The sequence below is a fragment of the Micropterus salmoides genome, unplaced genomic scaffold, assembly GCF_014851395.1.
Source record: "Micropterus salmoides isolate LMB-PRFRI ecotype aquatic unplaced genomic scaffold, ASM1485139v1 Ms_hic_scaffold_430, whole genome shotgun sequence".
NCBI classification, from domain to species: Eukaryota; Metazoa; Chordata; class Actinopteri; order Centrarchiformes; family Centrarchidae; genus Micropterus; species Micropterus salmoides.
This window is the reverse complement of record NW_024043707.1, coordinates 1-18,167: the sequence shown is the minus strand read 5'-3', so window position 1 is coordinate 18,167 and position 18,167 is coordinate 1. Positions and strand designations below refer to the sequence as shown.

The 18,167-nt window shown below is 38.0% G+C and overlaps 2 protein-coding genes across 2 annotated transcripts; one reads left to right on the top strand and one right to left on the bottom strand.

The window, feature by feature from the left end:
* Positions 1-10,415: 10,415 nt before the first annotated feature.
* Positions 10,416-15,573, bottom strand: LOC119887749 (uncharacterized protein C1orf131-like). The gene is made up of 9 exons (XM_038698383.1): positions 15,365-15,573; positions 14,156-14,326; positions 13,310-13,410; positions 12,243-12,299; positions 11,901-11,996; positions 11,700-11,786; positions 11,493-11,527; positions 10,987-11,125; positions 10,416-10,779 (listed from the first exon to the last, which is right to left on the bottom strand). The coding sequence occupies exons 1-8, from the start codon at positions 15,441-15,443 to the stop codon at positions 10,993-10,995; spliced, it is 759 nt and encodes a 252-aa protein (XP_038554311.1). The 5' UTR covers positions 15,444-15,573; the 3' UTR covers positions 10,416-10,779; positions 10,987-10,992.
* A 33-nt stretch (positions 15,574-15,606) lies between these two features.
* On the top strand, positions 15,607-17,595 carry LOC119887748 (dihydroxyacetone phosphate acyltransferase-like; the record flags this gene model as incomplete). Its single annotated transcript, XM_038698382.1, has 4 exons — positions 15,607-15,781; positions 16,451-16,642; positions 17,196-17,372; positions 17,466-17,595. Coding segments are annotated over exons 1-4 (523 nt in total), but the record flags the coding sequence as incomplete, so codon positions are not given.
* Between the last annotated feature and the right edge of the window lie 572 nt (positions 17,596-18,167).

The window sequence follows — 18,167 nt, the reverse complement described above, 5'->3', positions numbered from 1 at the left end:
CGAAAATGTTTACATTTCAGAATGTCCAAAGCCACTTTAAGTGAAAGTGAACTATTTCTTGTTTATCAAATTGTACCAGCACTGATTACTTTTGCCATTTACTTTTAATTATTCAGTTTGTCTAAAATTTTTGGGAAATTTCTTTGACTTATTTTAACAAAAAATCATTTTAACATATGAAAGTTTTTTGGCATATAAACATTGTCTTTCGGTGTAGCAAAACTAGTTGTTGATGTGAAGCTGTAATGATATAATAATTAAAAAAAGATCTCATTGGAACAGGAAGTTATTGCTATTCTAAAAAGAAACAGTTTCTCCCTGTGGCAGCAAAATGTGTTTGTGGGTCGGGGTAAAAATGATCAATGAGCACCATCAAAGTAGTGCAAAGCTGGTAAAATGATATTTTATATATTCTTTGGTAAACAAGATGTGAAACTTTTTAAAAGCATTTTTAGAAAAACTTCAAGTGATTGACTACAGATTAGCAGGCTGCTGTTTCCTTCCTACAGTGGCTTGGTTCACCTTTGACCCCATCACAGCTCATCGGGACATGTTCTGTCCAATGAAACCAGACAGTCTCTTGTAACAGCTATGATGACCGTGTGGTGCTGGGAACTGCTGCTTTTTCCAAGGTAAACACACTTTTAAATTAGTTTCACACATCACATTTTTACCTGTTTCTTTGACTGTCAAATCACTAGTGATTGTTCTTTTTTCATACGTACATCATACGTTTCCACACCAAGATTATAATAATAATAATACTAATAATTAAGTTTTTCACTTTCACGTGATCTCAGGGCACCCACTACTGGAGGTCAGGATCGATCGTTATGACAACCACCCGGACCCTGCGTTTGGCGTGGCGAGGATCAACACCATGAAAGACATGATGCTGGGGAAAGATGCAGGCGTGGGCCATGTATGTGGACAACAACCGCTCCTGGTTCATGCACAACAACTCCCACAACAGGTAGGTGCAGACGATACCGTGTCTCTGGAGGCCATTAGTATTATTGGATGGAAGCTACTATAACTTAAAGATTTTGTTATTTAAGTATTTAGTGTGTGGGTGTTCTTCCAGTTGTAGGTGGAGAACACTGACTGGTTGGTATTTGGTTTGTTATTAAGAATTTACATATCAGTCTATTGTTAAGCACACACAGACATGTATATGCAATCACAGACACTCAAAATAACTTCAGACTCATTTCCTTTACACCATTTGGTGCCACATTCTAATGATGCAGACTTTTCAACTGTTAAACTAAATACTTACTGATTATGCTGACAAAACACTCGCCAAAATGTCCACTCTGTAGCTATTCTGGAGCATTTGATTTTATCACATGATCTTCCTAAGCAGACTTATTTGCCTCATAGCTGTTTCAGAGATGATGCTGAGGAAGATTACAAGATACAGTTGAAAGCTCCAGCACAGATTCTGAGTGGGGCTTGTGTTAAGTGTTTTGTCAGCTGCTGTTTTCAGGGTCAAAAGTGAACTTTTACTTTCAGTTAACTTTGTTAATGGTACAGGAACTATGTGCTAATACTTCAAATACATCAGAAAAAAACTGACCAAAATCTATGTCTTCAATATGTATTATATGCGAGGTGGTGATGGGGCAGTGGATAAGACACATGCCTTTGGTGTAGAGAGACCTGGGTTCAATTCCCCACTGTGACACATCCACCAATGTGTCCTTGAGCAAGGCACTTAGTTTGCTACAGAGGTGTGCAACCTCTGACATATATAGCAATTGTAAGTCACTTTGGATAAAAGCGTCAGCTAAATGTAATAAATATATTTCAATCTTCACTTTGATCACTGAAAGGTTACAGGAACAGGCTAAGTTGCGGGTTCTTGAAAATAGGAATATTCAATATATTGAATATAGGTATATTCAACACAGATCTGATATCGGAGAAGTTGTTGGTACAGTCGCACTAAACCTCTTTTGACTTTTTCTTCAGCTTATGTGTCCTACAGGATAGGCAGAGCCATCGGTGTGTGAATGTGTATTTCTGTTTCTGATGGCAGAGGCCCCTTAGTCCCTGCGATCAGTGTGTGAATGGGGTGAATGTGATATAGTGTAAAAGTGCTTTGAGTGCATCTTCGGAAAGATGGATAGAAAGGCGATATACAAATACAGACCATTCACCATAAAGCCTTGTATGTAACACATCAAATGAGATATCTAAATAGGTCAGAATTAGTGTCTACAACTACCAGATAGAACCAGTTTGCGCACACGTGATACAGGGAACAAAGCACATCTTCAAGGTCCTTGTTTACCAGTATGCCTCCGCACACAGTTGGCCACAAGGGAAGGCCCTTGATTATCACACTACGTCACACTGCGCATGTCAGATGTTTACAAACACATATTTGGCCTATACACAGGGATCATAAAACATCGGGGGGAAAAAATAAAGTTTAAAAAGGATTTAAAAACCGATGCTTATTATAGCCTGTCTGATGTCAATAGTTTTTAGCCTGGGGTCTGTAATTAATAACTCATTAACAATTGTAACTGTAGACCTGATGGGTTATTGTAAAGTGAGAAACTCACAATCCTTTTATTTAAGAGAACGTGGATTTCAAACCCGCCGGCTTATTGTGGGGGTTCACAGGGTTAGTCATTTACTGTTAGTTCACTATAATTCATCATGTCCACCATGGAAATATTTACACCACGAGTGTTTTTTCACAATCTGTTAATTCAAAAGATGTATTTTATGTATGTGTTTAATACTGATGTTTAATACAGAATTGAATGACCAATGCCTCACTACAAAGTAATACTCATCTTTTGAACTAATTTGAACAGCATTTGTGTGTCAATGAGAACAGCAGGACCCCGAGTCTCTGTAAGGTGGAATGCTCTTCTGCATTAAATGTTACACAGCAAAGAAGTAAACATGCACAAACACACACACACCAGGGAGCAGTAGAAGAAGAATGCAGACGACATCAAAACATCTCTCTGAAACTTTCAAACCCTTATTAAACATTTATTTAAAAGAAAAAGGATATTCTTCACAAGAAAAAAAATTGACTCTTCACAAAAGTATGCAAAACCTTCTGATTTTATTTCTATTCCTTTTCCTCGGTCCATCCAGACTACAGATTGCTGTGCCATTTGCTTTCATGTCATTAATCATCCCATGTGTGTTTCATGTTATTAACCGCATATTGATTCTTTCATCCCTCTCAGTGCAGTAACGCTCACTCAACCCAGTCCTGAGGCAGGTGTCATGTGTTTGTGCACTTACTGTACATGTACTGGATATAGAGGTGGTTTCGCACCTTATCATCTAAGCTAAAACCAATTTCAGTGACACAGTCTCTTTCAGGACGTAAAAACGTGTAGTTTTCATTAAATGCCCATTTTCATCACCCTTCCACTAGACTGGGTTGATGTATTCTGAATTTTCACGTTTGGATGAGCTTGTAAAATCAAACGGAGTTTTAGACTTTATGGACGCAAATGATTAAAAATCTAAATCACTGAATATAGGATTTGAACTTTTAATGCTTTAACTTTTCCTTTATGCACATTATGTGGATTAAACCAATAACATTTTAAACATCTCGGGGGGAGTTTGGTCCACTGGTGAATGCGAGTTCCAGTTTGAACTTCTTTTTTAATGAGCTGTAGGGAAAGAATACAAGTTACAAGGGAAGATAAAAGATTGCTTGAATATTTGCAGTCAGATATGAGTTGTTCCATGTTCTGTTATATTGTCAATGTTATGGACAGTAAACTGTATTCATATTTATGCATCGTGTCCGCTGACAAATCAGTTCAACTAGCAGTTTATTGTCAAAACAGAGCTCTATTTTAATATCACATACCACTTGGTTATATACTGTAATTACACACTCTTACTTTTACTTCCTATATACACTACAAATTAACCTGTTTGACTTATTTGTTGTTGTTGTTGTTGGTGTGTGTAGGGCGGAGGGAGGCATCACTAAGGGTGCAACTGTGGGCATCCTGCTGGATCTGACCAAACACACACTAACTTTCTTCATCAACAAGGAGCAGCATGGACCTACTGCCTTTGAGAGCCTGGACGGGGTGTTTGTACCAGCTGTCAGCCTCAACAGAAACGTACAGGTCAGTGTGTGTATGTGTGTGTGTGTGTGTGGGATGGTAGTTATGATGTATTCTTTAATGCCTGTATGTGCTGGGAATGTGTGTGTTTTTGTTGATATCAGAGCTGCCAAGACTAGACATGTCAAAATGCACTGAAGCTTGAGTACGTCTGATGCAAAACAAAGGCGGATTCTATAGTATATTTTTTACTTTGTTTTGTTTTCTTATACTTCTAGTCACGCACTACTTCTTATTATACACTGTTGTAGATGTAGGACAATTTTTTCAACTCATAACGGAAAACTTAATCCTACAGTATATCTAGTAACTTATAAAGTAGCTGTCTGACAAACGCAGTGGAATAAAAATTACAATCCGGGGACTTTTAAGTCCAGATCTCTTTTCAAAGAACTAAAGGTTCCTTCAGCCCATTGTTGTGTGAGTTTCCACCGTAATCTAAAGACCTGCGAAGATTATGCAAATGAACCAGCTGACGTAGGCTGTAGGCCTGTGACCACTAACTCCATCAGCTGTTCGCTGTAAACACACCGCTGCACGCTGGCTGCTATTTCTGAGCAATGCATTTAATGCCGACGTCAGGTGGACATCGCGAGACTTGTGTGGTTATCTGACTGTTGATAGTGATTTATTGGTTTGCAACAATGAAAAGAGGAGAGTTCCTCCAAAGCAACGTGGCTACAGACACACATTTACAGAGTACAAAAAAGATCTAGAAAGTAGCAAAGCTGCAAAGGTTCATCATTATAAAATTCACCTGAAGACCTGATGCATCAATGAAATGTAGTAAATACTGTATACAGCATGTTTTAACATTTTTGCAAGCAGAAAGTACAAGTGCGTGGAGTAAGGAATCTGTATTAATGAAGTGGTCAAATGTGTCTTCCCCACATTTAACTACATGTCAAAGCCATGCTTTTATGTGGCCCTCATCACAGTCTGCCGTCACTCTCAGTCAGTGATGATCTCATTGAGTCTTTGCTCTGTTGCTGCGTTTTAGGTGACCTTACTGACGGGCCTGGAGGTGCCAAAGAATATCAAACAGTAGGACATCTGTCCTCCCTCGAGCATGCTGTGGATATAAACCAACTATGTCATGTGCAGTTGGCTTATGTGTGGACCTTTTCCAGTCACGTCAGGTTGGATTTACCCTTCTCCTATCCTTCTCAAGGTGCCCTTTGTCTTGGATACTTCAATGTGAAACCCTGCTACGTAATTTGGGGCAATGAATAAATATGAGATATTATTGGCTATAAATAAATAATAATAAATAAATGACGCTTGTGGAGAGGACTGGAGTAACTGTGGGTTGCCATACTTTTTTCCCCTGTAAACTCCAGGATACTAACAACACTTATGTTATTACTCCAGTAATTTTAACGGAAGGAAAGTACAGCTTCTCCTCGAGGCCTGAGACCAAACTAATCGACCGTCTCACTCTGAAAGAATCAGTGAAGATTCCAACATTGCTAGAAGATATTTTTGCCTTTCAATTTCGCTATCTGAGATTTTCTGCGCTTTTTAGGGATTCAGTTAGAAAACAACCCCAGTCATTTTTAAAAATCCACAAGGTGATTTCAGTAGGCGAAAAAACGAGGGAGAAACATCTCAGCAGTGCTTTTTGCTGCTCTGTTTCTCTCTCAGGTGTTACATCTTTCAAGATAAAACTAGATGAAGAGGGTGTTTTGTAGGAGTTGTAGTGGCACCCGGGGATGTTTCACTCATGAAATATTTAAAAGCTGCACAGTTTTATCGCAATTGTGGCTAATAACACTGTCTTGTCTGTTTTCTCTTTTACCTTCTTCTCTATCTCATATGAAGTGTGATTAAGATTGTTTGGTGCTGCTGTCAAAGATGTTTACACACTGAGGTCAAGCTGGGAAGCATTGGGCTTAATTCCATTTCAGTTTTCAGTCATTTGACAGATCTGCTGAACATCGACAGTGGCCACCCTGCAGGGGAAATGTTTTATTTTGCAATCTAAAATTATTTTTGGTGCATCAGTGGTTGATTAGGATTGGTTGTGTTCTTTTGAAATGGCTTGTCATTTTAGAAGTAGGAATCTAGGGAGGAATTTAGTAGTCTAACACTTGAGTTACCAGTCAGTTCATTTGCACTTCACATGTGTAGCTGCCTCAAGTGGTAGACTAAAAGGGAGAGACTCACCAGAGACTGGATGATGAGAGCAGCAACCTTTCATGCTTTGTTTTGCCATCTAAAGTGGTTAAAGGTATAGTTTGACATACACTTGTAGAAGATCAACACCACGCTAAATTTTGGCATCTCCACTAGAATTAACAAATCAAGGTCTGTGAGTTTGAATAATATTTGGCTGCACAGCTTAAGTTTGTGATGACTAAACCGCTGGCATGTCAGTGAGGTTAGAGGTTAAAATATGCCTGCAGATTTTAAATACTTGTGTAAGTTAGGGTTGCTAAAACTAGAAAATTGTGTGCAAACAATTTGTACCTTGTCCTGTTAAATTAATCAAAGTGAGGGAACGAGGTTGATTAATAACCTGCAGGAGAATATCCTGCCTTGATGTTTTCCCTGCAGCGTCTCTCAGGCTCTGTATTCACCCTGTCTCAAAGAAAAATGTTTTCACCTTGAGGGAGGAACATCAGAAAATGCTGAAATTAAATGGAACTGAGCCAAACATTTCCTTTTTTGTTTTATAAGTTCAATAGCTACTATAATATATCAAAAGCAGATCAGAGAAGTGTGGTTGTCTCATGGTAATTTTAGTCTGTGCTCATCTCTCAGTCTCTCTGTAGAATCTCAGATGCTGTCGGGCACCTTTAATCTGTCGTACTGACAATGATCTTGAAAAGTCACATCAGGTGATGCTACATTTCTGGTGCTGGGATTGGATACAGCAGCCTGTACAGGACAATAGTTTCAAAATTTAACCAAACCACTGTGACTAATCACATAATTTGTTGTCTTAACATACACTACCCATGTAAAATTTCATTTATCTTAATGCAGCAGAGAGGTTTGTTTTCAGGTTATTTAATCTTGAATTTTATTACAATATCTGAAATATTTTTATTTCCTATAAACTTGAGAGTGTGAGAGAGACGTAACTGGAGGTATACACAGAGCTGACATACAAAGACTGGGTTTACTGTATGTGTGAATGGAAATCCACAAACTGTAAATACTGAAATGTGAGTTGTTATTATAACGTGTGATATTAAGCATGGAATAAGCATTGAACAAGTTTACAAAATATCTGAGGCTGTATTGTAAATAGTGTACTGTTTTACTGTCTTTGCGATGAGTGATGTTAAAGCCAATTGCTACCACAGCTCGCCCTCTGCTGTTGGATGGTGGCAACAACAGAATTAATGCATTTCTGAATTGATTCTGCTGTTATAGATTAGCCAACTGTGTTTTCATACCTTTAAACGCTGACATTTTAAAAATGGATTTAAAAAGATTTTATCTGACACAGTGTCAGATTTTCTCTGGAAGTGTTACATCTCTTACTAAATCATCAACTATCACATGATATTGAAACGTTTAATCAGGGACATAAAACAGCAACGTCATTTACATTTTACAAGTTTATATATACGGTGACGAATTATTATGATTGCAGGCACCACTTATATCTTAATACACACATGTATTCTTTTAAATTCTCAGTTCAAACAGACTTTAAATATGCCAGACGACTGTTCAGAAATACAATTAATTAGGAATTTCTTACTTGAATTAGTGAAGTCTATTTTCAATACAACAGTAGACACATTATAAAGCCAGTGGTAATTTTTTTTAAAGAATTTATTTAATTACAGAGCATTAAAGTAGTATAATAGTCATTTTGGTTAGCTTTTACTTCCCAGTGTTCTTTTTTAATTTAAAAAAGAAACTACTTTGAATAAAGAATAATGATTTAACCATTTTGGGAGATGGGGATGGGCATATGCATTTATTTATGAATCAAAGCTGTTACCTAGAATGTTACATTTATGATGTTTACATCCCAGAAGAGCAAACAGGAAATATGTTAGTCTGCAAAAAGCCAAACCAGCTTAACTGGCTTTGTGCATCTGATGCTGCATCCATATTATGTGGGAAAGATTCTTTTACAGATGCTAAAATCTATATTTTTTAAAATAACAATGGATCACATGACTTTGTGTAATTTGAAAGGAATCGCTTGTAGTGATGAACCTGACTCTGCAGCTCCCTGGCAGCTTTTTAGCATCTTTCAGCTCATTGTTTTAGTTTTCTGCCCTGTAGCTTGATCGTTGTGATTCACTCTTGTGCTGTCATAGCATTGTTTTCAGTAAAATAGCTCTAAAAACCCACTGTATACTGCCTGTCCTGTCCAGCACTAAACAGCAGACGGACACAGTTAGTGGCTAGCTGGTGAACACAGAACAGCATTTAGCAGGTGAACCATATATTTCTCTCAGGAGTTGGTGGGGATCAAAAACAGAGCTAAATGGAGAGAAATTATTGGTAGTTACATTTGTCTGTCCAAAAACATGACTCCAAATTAATGCTAACGATGCTCCCTGTCTGCTGATGCATAAACAAGCACCTGTTTGCTAACAAGTTCACTGTATCAACTTAAAAAGTGATGAGTGCTGCCACCAAGTGGACAAATAAAACAGTTATTACAGGTTTAGTGGAGCATTTTAGTCAAGTAAAACAAAATTTATTTGGATTTCAGTTGGGATTCATCTGTATATGGTCTACCAACTGAAACGGCCAAGAATCACTGAAGACAATACATTTGCCATTCATTCCATATGACTGCATGCAGCATTAGTGTAGAAGTCAGGAGTTGAACCAGTTTCTCCCGACCCAGAAAGCAAACCATCTGCCAAAGGGGAATTTTTCCTGACGTGCCCCAGACTGTGAGCTACAACCTTAGGGCTATATTTGCATTTGCAAGTGAAGCTTTTTGGCTTCTCTGCTTTACTCTGCTCAGCCTTCCCCTCTGACCGTCCTCCCACCTCCCACACCAGAGGAGAAACCTGCCCTGAGGTTGACTTAGTGGTAACCAGGAAAAGATTTTAGGTCCACAAGCAAAGGGAGATGTCTATCATATAACCACAGAGAAATTATTTCTTTCTTTAGAAAGTCTGCATGATTTGGAGTTACATGTCTGTGGGCTGTGTTGATGTCAAAATGGCACAGACTGGAGGGAATAAAAGCTCACACTTTGGTGCTTAAATTCAGTGTTGCAAAGGTTCAGACAATGTATCAGGTATAATGAGGTTATGATGCCTTTTCGTTTCCGAATACACTGTTTTTACTAAAATATTAATATCAAAAGACTAATTTATGTGACAGACAAAAATTACATTTTTAAAGTGAGTCACACTGCAGTCACTCTTGTCTAGATATGTATCTTAAGAGTGATTGTATGGCATGTCCCTTTACCCAACACTTACCCACCCATGAATGTGAGATATTTTACTAATTTACCTTAAACATATGGTTCTGGAGGAAAGCATGTCACTACTGTTTGCTGTTTAACTTAAAAATAGCAGATTTATTTACTCTATAAAGTATGTAAATATATTGAATTACATATCTATTTTCTTTTGTATATTGCCCTTTTCAATGTCTTCAGTATAAAAGTTGAATGGCTACTGAATCTATATATATATATATGTACACTGTCTATGGTTGATTGCGATGGGTTGTTGCAGGTTAAAAAAAGGCTACAAAAACTCAACATAAAACAGACTTGCTTACAGCTTGAAACGTATGTGATGTGCTGCAGATATGTTCATATTTCCTAATGCTCTTCTTTTTAAAATATTTAAATAACGAAAGCTGCTTCAAGAAAAACGGTGTGAGAATTTGTGACCTCACCCAGCCGCACACTGCCAGATCACAACTCTTGTTTTGCCATTGTCGTCGCTCAGAATCCATAAACTTTTGTTTTCATTTTAATAAAATGAAAAAAACTGGTTTCTGCAAAGATCTGTAATGTTAACACCTCGAGCGCAGCAAGAAGCTGTGTACAAAATTGTTTATAAAGGGAGAAAAACTACATCTGCAAGACCAGTGCTGCTTTCTCAAGGTCCATTCAGAGTGTTTGTATGTGTTTCTTCATTAAAACTTCTGCCAGGACTTAACTTGTGTGTACAATGTTTTTTTTTTAAAAATATATTTCCCCCCCTGTCCCGGTATGACCCCTTCCCTTCCTGGCAATGTAAATGTAAATGTTTTGTACGACTACATGGTTTGTATATGAGAAATGAATTGTAACTGCATACTTTTAAAACCTTTACAGTGTAAAACACAAGAAACGCAAATGTCTTGGGGTTTTTTGAGGGGTCATTTATAAAAACAAAATAAATTAACTGTGATGGAACATTATTTGACAAAGTCTCCAGTTTTGTGCATTAACGTCCTGCCACAGTGTACAATTAGGGTCCATTTTGGAGATCGATAAACTGGATTCTTGACTCAGCAGTCTGTCAAAAATAAGACTCCCATATTTTACTGCAGACCAGTGACGTCTCTGGAAATCAGCCTTACAGCTCACGTTGCATTCAGCTCTCGTCCACTTCCTCATAACACTGCAAACAGTCCTGCAGTAAGCTGAGTCACTGACGGAGTCCTGTATACCAGTTCTTCCTGTTATATTTTCCCATCCTGAAGGACTTAACCTCATCTTCACCTGCAAACATAAACATGGGCACACTGTGACTCTCAGCGACACATTCAGTCCACATTAACCATATCACTATAGGTTCCACCTTAGCCCTTACACTAAACTTACTAACATTTAAGTCCCAGGTGATGACCAGTAGGTACCCTGCCTTTGGGTCACCTCATCTTTTAATACCTCTTAGGTCATTTAATTCAAGTACAAGAACACACTCACCCACGCCTATTTGCGCCGCTTGTTGCCTTTGATTTTCTGGATCTCCTTGGAGCTGAGGACCAGCATGCCGTTCTTGAAGCGGCCCACCTGGCCTGTGGGGGCCGTGCCAGAGCCAGAGGACACCTTCTTCTTCTTGTCCCTGGTGGTGGTGGTGGTGGCAGCACAGATTTTAAACACCGAGAATATATCTTAATTTGGGACTTTCTAAAGCTTAATCTTGAAGAATGTAAAATACTAGTGCTGTGTTTTCTATCCAAATATTATGATAAATTGTTGTTAAAGAAGGATGCATTATGTGCTTAGATACAGATAATTATGTACAATACAGATTCAAGGACAGTTATAAAGAGAAATATTTGCTGACGTGTCGGTTTCAGCCAGTATCTTCCAAATGTAAATGTTAGTTTCAATACTCTTTGCGCTAACCTGCTGCCCTGTGATGTCTACTTATCAAATCATTGAGGAAAATGTCTACAGATACATTCAGAATTGCCCGTCTCTCCCACCTTTGATTACTCGGCTTCTTCTTTTTCTTCAGGTCCTATAGAGCAATGACACAGCATATAATAGAAGAATAGGTATAATTTAATGGAAATTCATCACTCGTTAGAAATTACAGCCCCATTAACATTTTTATTAAGAAAATACGAAATACATCTACTTAATTATATAAGTAAAGCTGGAACAGTTTGGTTTGATGGTGCAAGTCTTACCGGCTGAACCTCCTCCTTTGCTTTCTGCTTCTTCTCTTTGATCTTCTGCTGCAGCACCTTGTAGTTCACATAGTCCTTCTTAGGAGGCTGATTAAGAGACAATAATTATGTTGTGACTGGATCACTCTGCTATTAAAAAGCCTGTGCTACATAAGGACCTAGCATATGATGCTAATTAAATATAACCAGAATTTTCCTTACTCTGGCTCCCAGCATGATCGCTCTGTCTTGTTCAAAAACACGCTGCTGCTCTTTCTTATAGCCTGTGATTCCAAACCGATGGACCTCAAGACGAGCCTGATTTCAACAAAAACAAAAAAAGTATATGGCCAAGTATAACACAGTCACATTCAAAATTACAAAATAACAATTTTCAGATAGCAAGGCAGCAAGTAAATGAATCCCCGAGAAGAATCAATTCACACATTATAAGACTGAAAGTTTGAACTTATAACTAAAATTAGCTTTTGCATATCATCAATTTAAATGCAGCACTTACCATCTGAAAACAAAATATATAGTTAAGTGTGAGGAAAATGTCACCTTTTCCAAATTAAGTTCTTCTGGCTGGTCCCTTTCCTCCTTCTCCGTTATCTGGGCCTTATAGTGAGGCAAGCACACACCCAAAGGAAACAAAGACAAGAGAAGAGGGGAAGTGAAATAAATGATGATGGTGACAAGCAGTATATGGTGAATGGTATAGCGACTTTCTAGTCTTCCAACCCCTCAAAGCTTTTACACTATTCACACACTGATGGCAGAGGCTAATGTGCCAAATGCTCATCAGAAACAGAAGATAACATTCACACACATTTGCGTTCAGTATCTTGCCCAAGAACACTTCAACATGCAGACTGGAGGAGCCGGGGGGATTGAACCGCCGATCTTCCTATTAGTGGGCAACCCGCTCCCCCTCTTGAGCCCCAGAGAAGGTTGATTCAAACAGCAGCATGGAGGAGATCAGGTTTCATTATGTCAATAAGAAAAAGGTTCTGCATTTGCACAAATAGATTACTTGTTGTAAAATAAACTTGATACAGTTCCTTGTTAAAAGTCTACTGCCAGTGTGCTCAAGTGCTGTAAAGTAATATTCTACCCTTTCTGCTGTATATAAATTCTGTAAATGTCTCACCAAATGTAGCACACAATGCAGTGCAAACAGATACAAGATTTTTAGGTCCAGATCATTTCAATTCAATGTGCATTACATTTTTTAGTAGGCGGATGGAAACAGATGATTTCACAACTAAAATTATGTTTTGGAAACTAGAATCAGTTTCTGAATAAAAACTGTGACCTCATCTTTCACACTGGTTCTGATCTGTTTTATTTTTTTTAATGAACATGCAAGTCATCTCAGACAGCCAAAACTGAGGGTTGCATTTTGGATAGTTATATATTATGAAATTTTCCAATATGCTGCTCTTAGATATTCAGCACTATCGGACAATGCACAGTTAATGCACTAGAGAAATCAATAAATACATATATAATAAAGCAATATTGATACCTGAATTAAGAGAATTTGACCTTCATGTCATCAGCCTAATCTGTACTTTATGACCCTCAACTGTATAAATTAAAGTATACAGAGTAAACTAAAGACTTACAGGCATTTTGTCTGGGGCTGGTGTCTGCTTGGTTTTCGGTTTCTTTGTGGGGTCGTGAAATGTCACAACCTCCACCTGGTTCACCTGCGGGATGGTTGGATCTGAGCAAGACATGACACATTCAACCAAAGAGAACAAGAGGAGTGAGGCAATAAGTGGTGGAAGTTGTGAGGGTAGAGGAGGAGAAATTTTAAAAGCATATTTTAGTGAGAGCTGTGCATATACAGAAGGCAGACAAATTAAAGAAAAAACCTGGATAAAAGAGTGGAGAAACATATCAAATGGAGATGCTTCCATGCACAAGATGAAGGTTTGGGAGTTTGAAAATTGAATGAAATTAATAAAACGCTACGCCCTCCACAGTCACCAGACCTCGACTCAGTTTCACACCTGTGGGAGATTTTGGATCTCTGATGATGTATGTCCTTTTGTTTTTCTTTCTATCTGCCGCACTCAGGTCTCTCTTGCAAAAGAGATATTGATCTTAATGAGAAGACCTGTTTAACTAAAAGGTATTATATAAATGAGGGAATATGGGAAAGGTGTTCATGGCTCCAGTACAGTTCCACAGACTTGGCAAAGAGCACTGAAGCTGTTCTGGAGGCTCGTGTTAGCATGACTCCTTACTAAGACACCTGTCCACATCTGTGTATGGAGCCTGGGATGCTCAGATAAGTCATTATTGATTAGTTTGAGTGCTAAATGTAGCATTTTAAATATTAATCTAACATGAAAAATTATCTGAGAACCCTTGACTTGATTCCTGGAAACAAAATAAGTCATTAGAGGTTGTTAAGGCTATAACGTGAGTGGTGTTGTTACACAGATTGTTGCTATTCTGCCCACCTCTGTGTTCAGTCTTTGGCTGTTTCTGCTGATGTTCAGTACCAACATGATCTGCCCCGCTGTCTTCAGTGTCACTGCAGATATCCTTGACTGTAGGGAACTCCTCATCCTCCTCTTCCTGATGCTTTTTTCGTTTTTTCTTTAGCTTCTTTTTTGATGCTGGCCCGTTACCTGCAACATCAGCCAATAGTGTGAGCACGAGTCAATTCTCAGTCCAGTCCCTACAACTTTAGGTAAAGATGATCATCTTGTCTGTGTCTTAACAACCTTTGTTTGGTGAAGGACACATGAGAAAACAGCTGAAAATGATCATCATTCCAGACAAAAGCTCTATCACCGTGTGTCATTACACATTCACTTAATACACAGAATCTCAGCAACACAACTCTGCCCTAAAACGTACCATCACAAAGCTCATGTTTAGTTTTTATTGATAGTGTCAGAGAGGTGTTTATGATTGAGGTTATATTTACTGCAGGTGTAACAGACAGGGTTGTCTATGTGCAAATGTGTATCTAATGTGATCATAGAGTGTATTATTTACATACATTTGTTATTGCTTACTATTATTATAATATATATTGCATTTATACTTTTCTGAATGAGTATATTAAAGGATATATATAGTACATTAAGTATTTGGGGTTAAAACTGCATGACTGTGCTGTATCATGATAGTTTGTACCGCAGCAGAGCAGAGGTTTATCTCTTTATTCTAATAATTTTACTAGGAAAGGAAACGTGTTTACATGATGGGGGACATAACGTTCCTTCTGTTTTGTTAATTTTTAATTTTTGTTAAGAGGACTCAAGCACAACTGACACATACATTAAAGTTACAGTTAAGTAACGTTAGGTACAAACTCGCATTCAGGATTTACTAACAATCACTTATACGTTTTAAATTGATAAAAACGACTCACTTTGACAGCATGTTTCTGTGCTGTCAGTGACTGGTGAGCATGGATGTAACGTTATAATGTTACACGCCCCAACAAACGTTAGCAATCGGGTAAAGCTAACAATAACGTAAGGTCAGTTATTTTGGCTGAGTTGAATTACCATCAGTAACCCAACTAAGACATTATTGTATCAGCATATATATGGTCAAAGAAATTAGAAAGAAGGGACAGCCTACCACCTGTTTGAACCTGTTTGACTAACTAACGTTAGTAAAGCTAAATTAGCTTCCTAGCTAACTGCACTTACCAAAGTCATACAGTTTATTCAAAACGTGTTCCAGAAACAGACTATCTTCATCTTCTTCTCCGTTTGTCTTGGAGTTCATCTTAAGCTAATGGCACAAGCCGGAAAAAAAAAATAAAACGAACTTCTCTAGACCCAATTCAACCACAACAGCGGTTCAATATGAATGACAACAAACTGTGAAAAACGTGGGTCACACGGTGCAAACCGTGCTGTGGACCTTTCCGGCTGCCGTAGTCACGGAAATGCCAGTTGGTGTACACGCCCATGCGAAGTTCTTCAGATGCTGTTCAATTACAAGTATTTTATCAACTGGAAGTATCAGATGGACAGATATTCGTGCCTCTGAAACTTCACCGGATGCAGCGTCTGTGTTTTTGTAAAGTTTGACAAAGTATGGCATCCAAAGCTGTTTATTCGGTATGTATTCTTTGCTTAACAGGGCTAACAGTTAAGCTAACTTCTGATATCTGCTGTAACATGTTAGCTCAGTTTACACTAATTGACAATTACCAATTTAATTTAAACAAGTGAATGTCAAATGAATATGTAACAACAAAGCATCCAAACATACTGTGCTGTCTTGAAGTTGGCACGAATCACGTACATTTAATTGGGCAGTTTAATGTTTTGCTTAGCGTTTTTCACAGATACAAAAGACTACATTTCGATATGCATGCAGGACATTTTGTCTCAATGTATTGCCATACCACTCTTGTGGTTTCGGTCATCGTGGTTAATGTGCTGCTCTGCGGCTGCTCTGTGTGCAGGATTTCCTACATTATCAGGTACAACATCAGAGTATTTTGATGCTACTATACTTTTTTGTCACAGAAAGGTTTAGCCGAATAGCTGTTGTTGCAGAGACTGGTGCTCTAAAGTGTACACCATAGATTTGTCTGTACCTGGTGAGATATTACTGATGTACTCACCTGTCCGCGCATTTTACTAAAAGTTTAGTGCATATCCTATCCAATTTTGGCTCCTTAGTGCGCTGAATTTGTCAAAAAAAAAAAAAAATATATATATAAAATATTCATGGTTACAACCATAAGCAACTTAGAAATAATGATGTTTTGGTTTTTGTAGCATAGAGACCCTATGCTGAAGAAAAGAGATGACTTTGAGGACATTTTGGAGGAGCGGAGGAACTCCAGTGACCTGAGATACGCCCTTAAATGTTACACTCCTGTTCTGTACAAAGGAGTGACGCCATGTAAAGCCAGTGTGCTGAAGAGCATGGTGCTTCAGTCTGATCAGCTTCACTATGTTATCAATCAGGTAAAGTAGAGGTTGACTGACAGTAGGTTGCCATGGTTGTGGTGTCAAGATTTAGGATAAGTACTATCTTGTAGGGCTGCAACTAACGAGTAATTTCATTATCAACTAATCTGCGGACTATTTTCACGATTAATCGACTAATTGTTTAGTCTATAAAATGTCAAGAAAAATAAAAAAATGCTCATCACAATTTTCCAGAGCCCAGAGTGACATCCTCAGATTACTTATTTTCTCCAACCAACCGTCCAAAACCCAAAGACTCTTCATTTATTATCATAAATGATAAAGAATAGCAGCAGTTCCTTACACTTACGAAAATTAAACCAGCAATATTTAACATTTTTGCTTTAAAAATGAATGAAACGATTAATCCATTAGGAAACTTGTTGTCAATTAATTTCGTTTAAATTTTATTGTTGCAGCTCTACAATTTTGTGCAGTTTGTAGTCTTTTAGAGACTCGGTGAGACTCTAATTCAGCCATGAGGATTTCTGCATTGACTCCCATACAGTATACAAGAATTTAGGGTAACATTTTTTTTTGAACTGTCAAGGTTTCCAAAGAGAAAGGCAGGGCTATTGATGACGTCCAGGATGAGGCTTCAGCCATCTTGGAGGAGATGGCTCAATGTCTGCAGCTCAGCACCGTTCGCTTCTTTGCCTTTATGCTCAGCAAGGTCTTTAAAACCTTGTTCAGGAACATCTGTGTAAATGAAGAGGGCATCCAGAGGGTGAGAGTACACACTTACTAGACGCTTAAGCGTGATTGAGAAGTTAAAATACATATACAAACACTCCTTATCTGTTCTTTGCTTTGTTGTTAGCTTCAACAGGCCATTCAGGAGCACCCGGTAGTCCTATTACCAAGCCACCGAAGTTACATGGACTTTCTGCTGATGTCATACATCCTGTACACCTACGATCTGGCTCTGCCTGTTATCGCTGCCGGCATGGGTAAGCAAAGAAAAGAACAAGAGTGTATACACTGAGTAACCAGATATATACATACACATATACAAACTCCTAATGTTCAGTTTTTGATGACTCTTTGTCAAGAGAGGTGTTGATTTTGCATACTAGTAGTGTGGGTTTTAAAATGCAGTATATTTAAAGGCACACTATATGGACAAAAGTACGGGGACACCAACACATTACTTTTATGAATTCCCTTTGTAAATCCATAGGCATTAATATGGAGTTGGTCCCCGTTTTGCAACTATAACGTAGGGCTAGGCAATAAAACAATAACAGTTATTATTGCGATATAATTTTCCTCTATAAATGTAACCAATGTTCAATAAATGTTTGTGGTAATTCATTTGAATCACGATTGAATCGGCACTTAATTTTTGTAAGATATGTATTTTGTTGAGGAAAAGGGCTGGAAAAAAAGATTTTACTTATTTTTTACTTGTGATCATTGTAATTATTTTAAATATTCTACCTCAGATTTGTTAAGTGATTGCATTGATGTTGGACAGAGGGCCTGAATGCAATCTCTGTTCTAGTTCATCCCAAAGGTGTTC

Coding starts and splice junctions, on each gene's coding strand:
- LOC119887749 (XM_038698383.1), bottom strand. CDS start 15,443: ATGAACTCCAAGACAAACGGAGAAGAAGATGAAGATAGTCTGTTTCTG. Junction 11,787..11,900: donor CGATCATGCTGGGAGCCAGA/GTAAGGAAAATT, acceptor TCTCTTAATCAG/CCTCCTAAGAAGGACTATGT. Junction 11,126..11,492: donor AAGAAGCCGAGTAATCAAAG/GTGGGAGAGACG, acceptor CACCACCACCAG/GGACAAGAAGAAGAAGGTGT.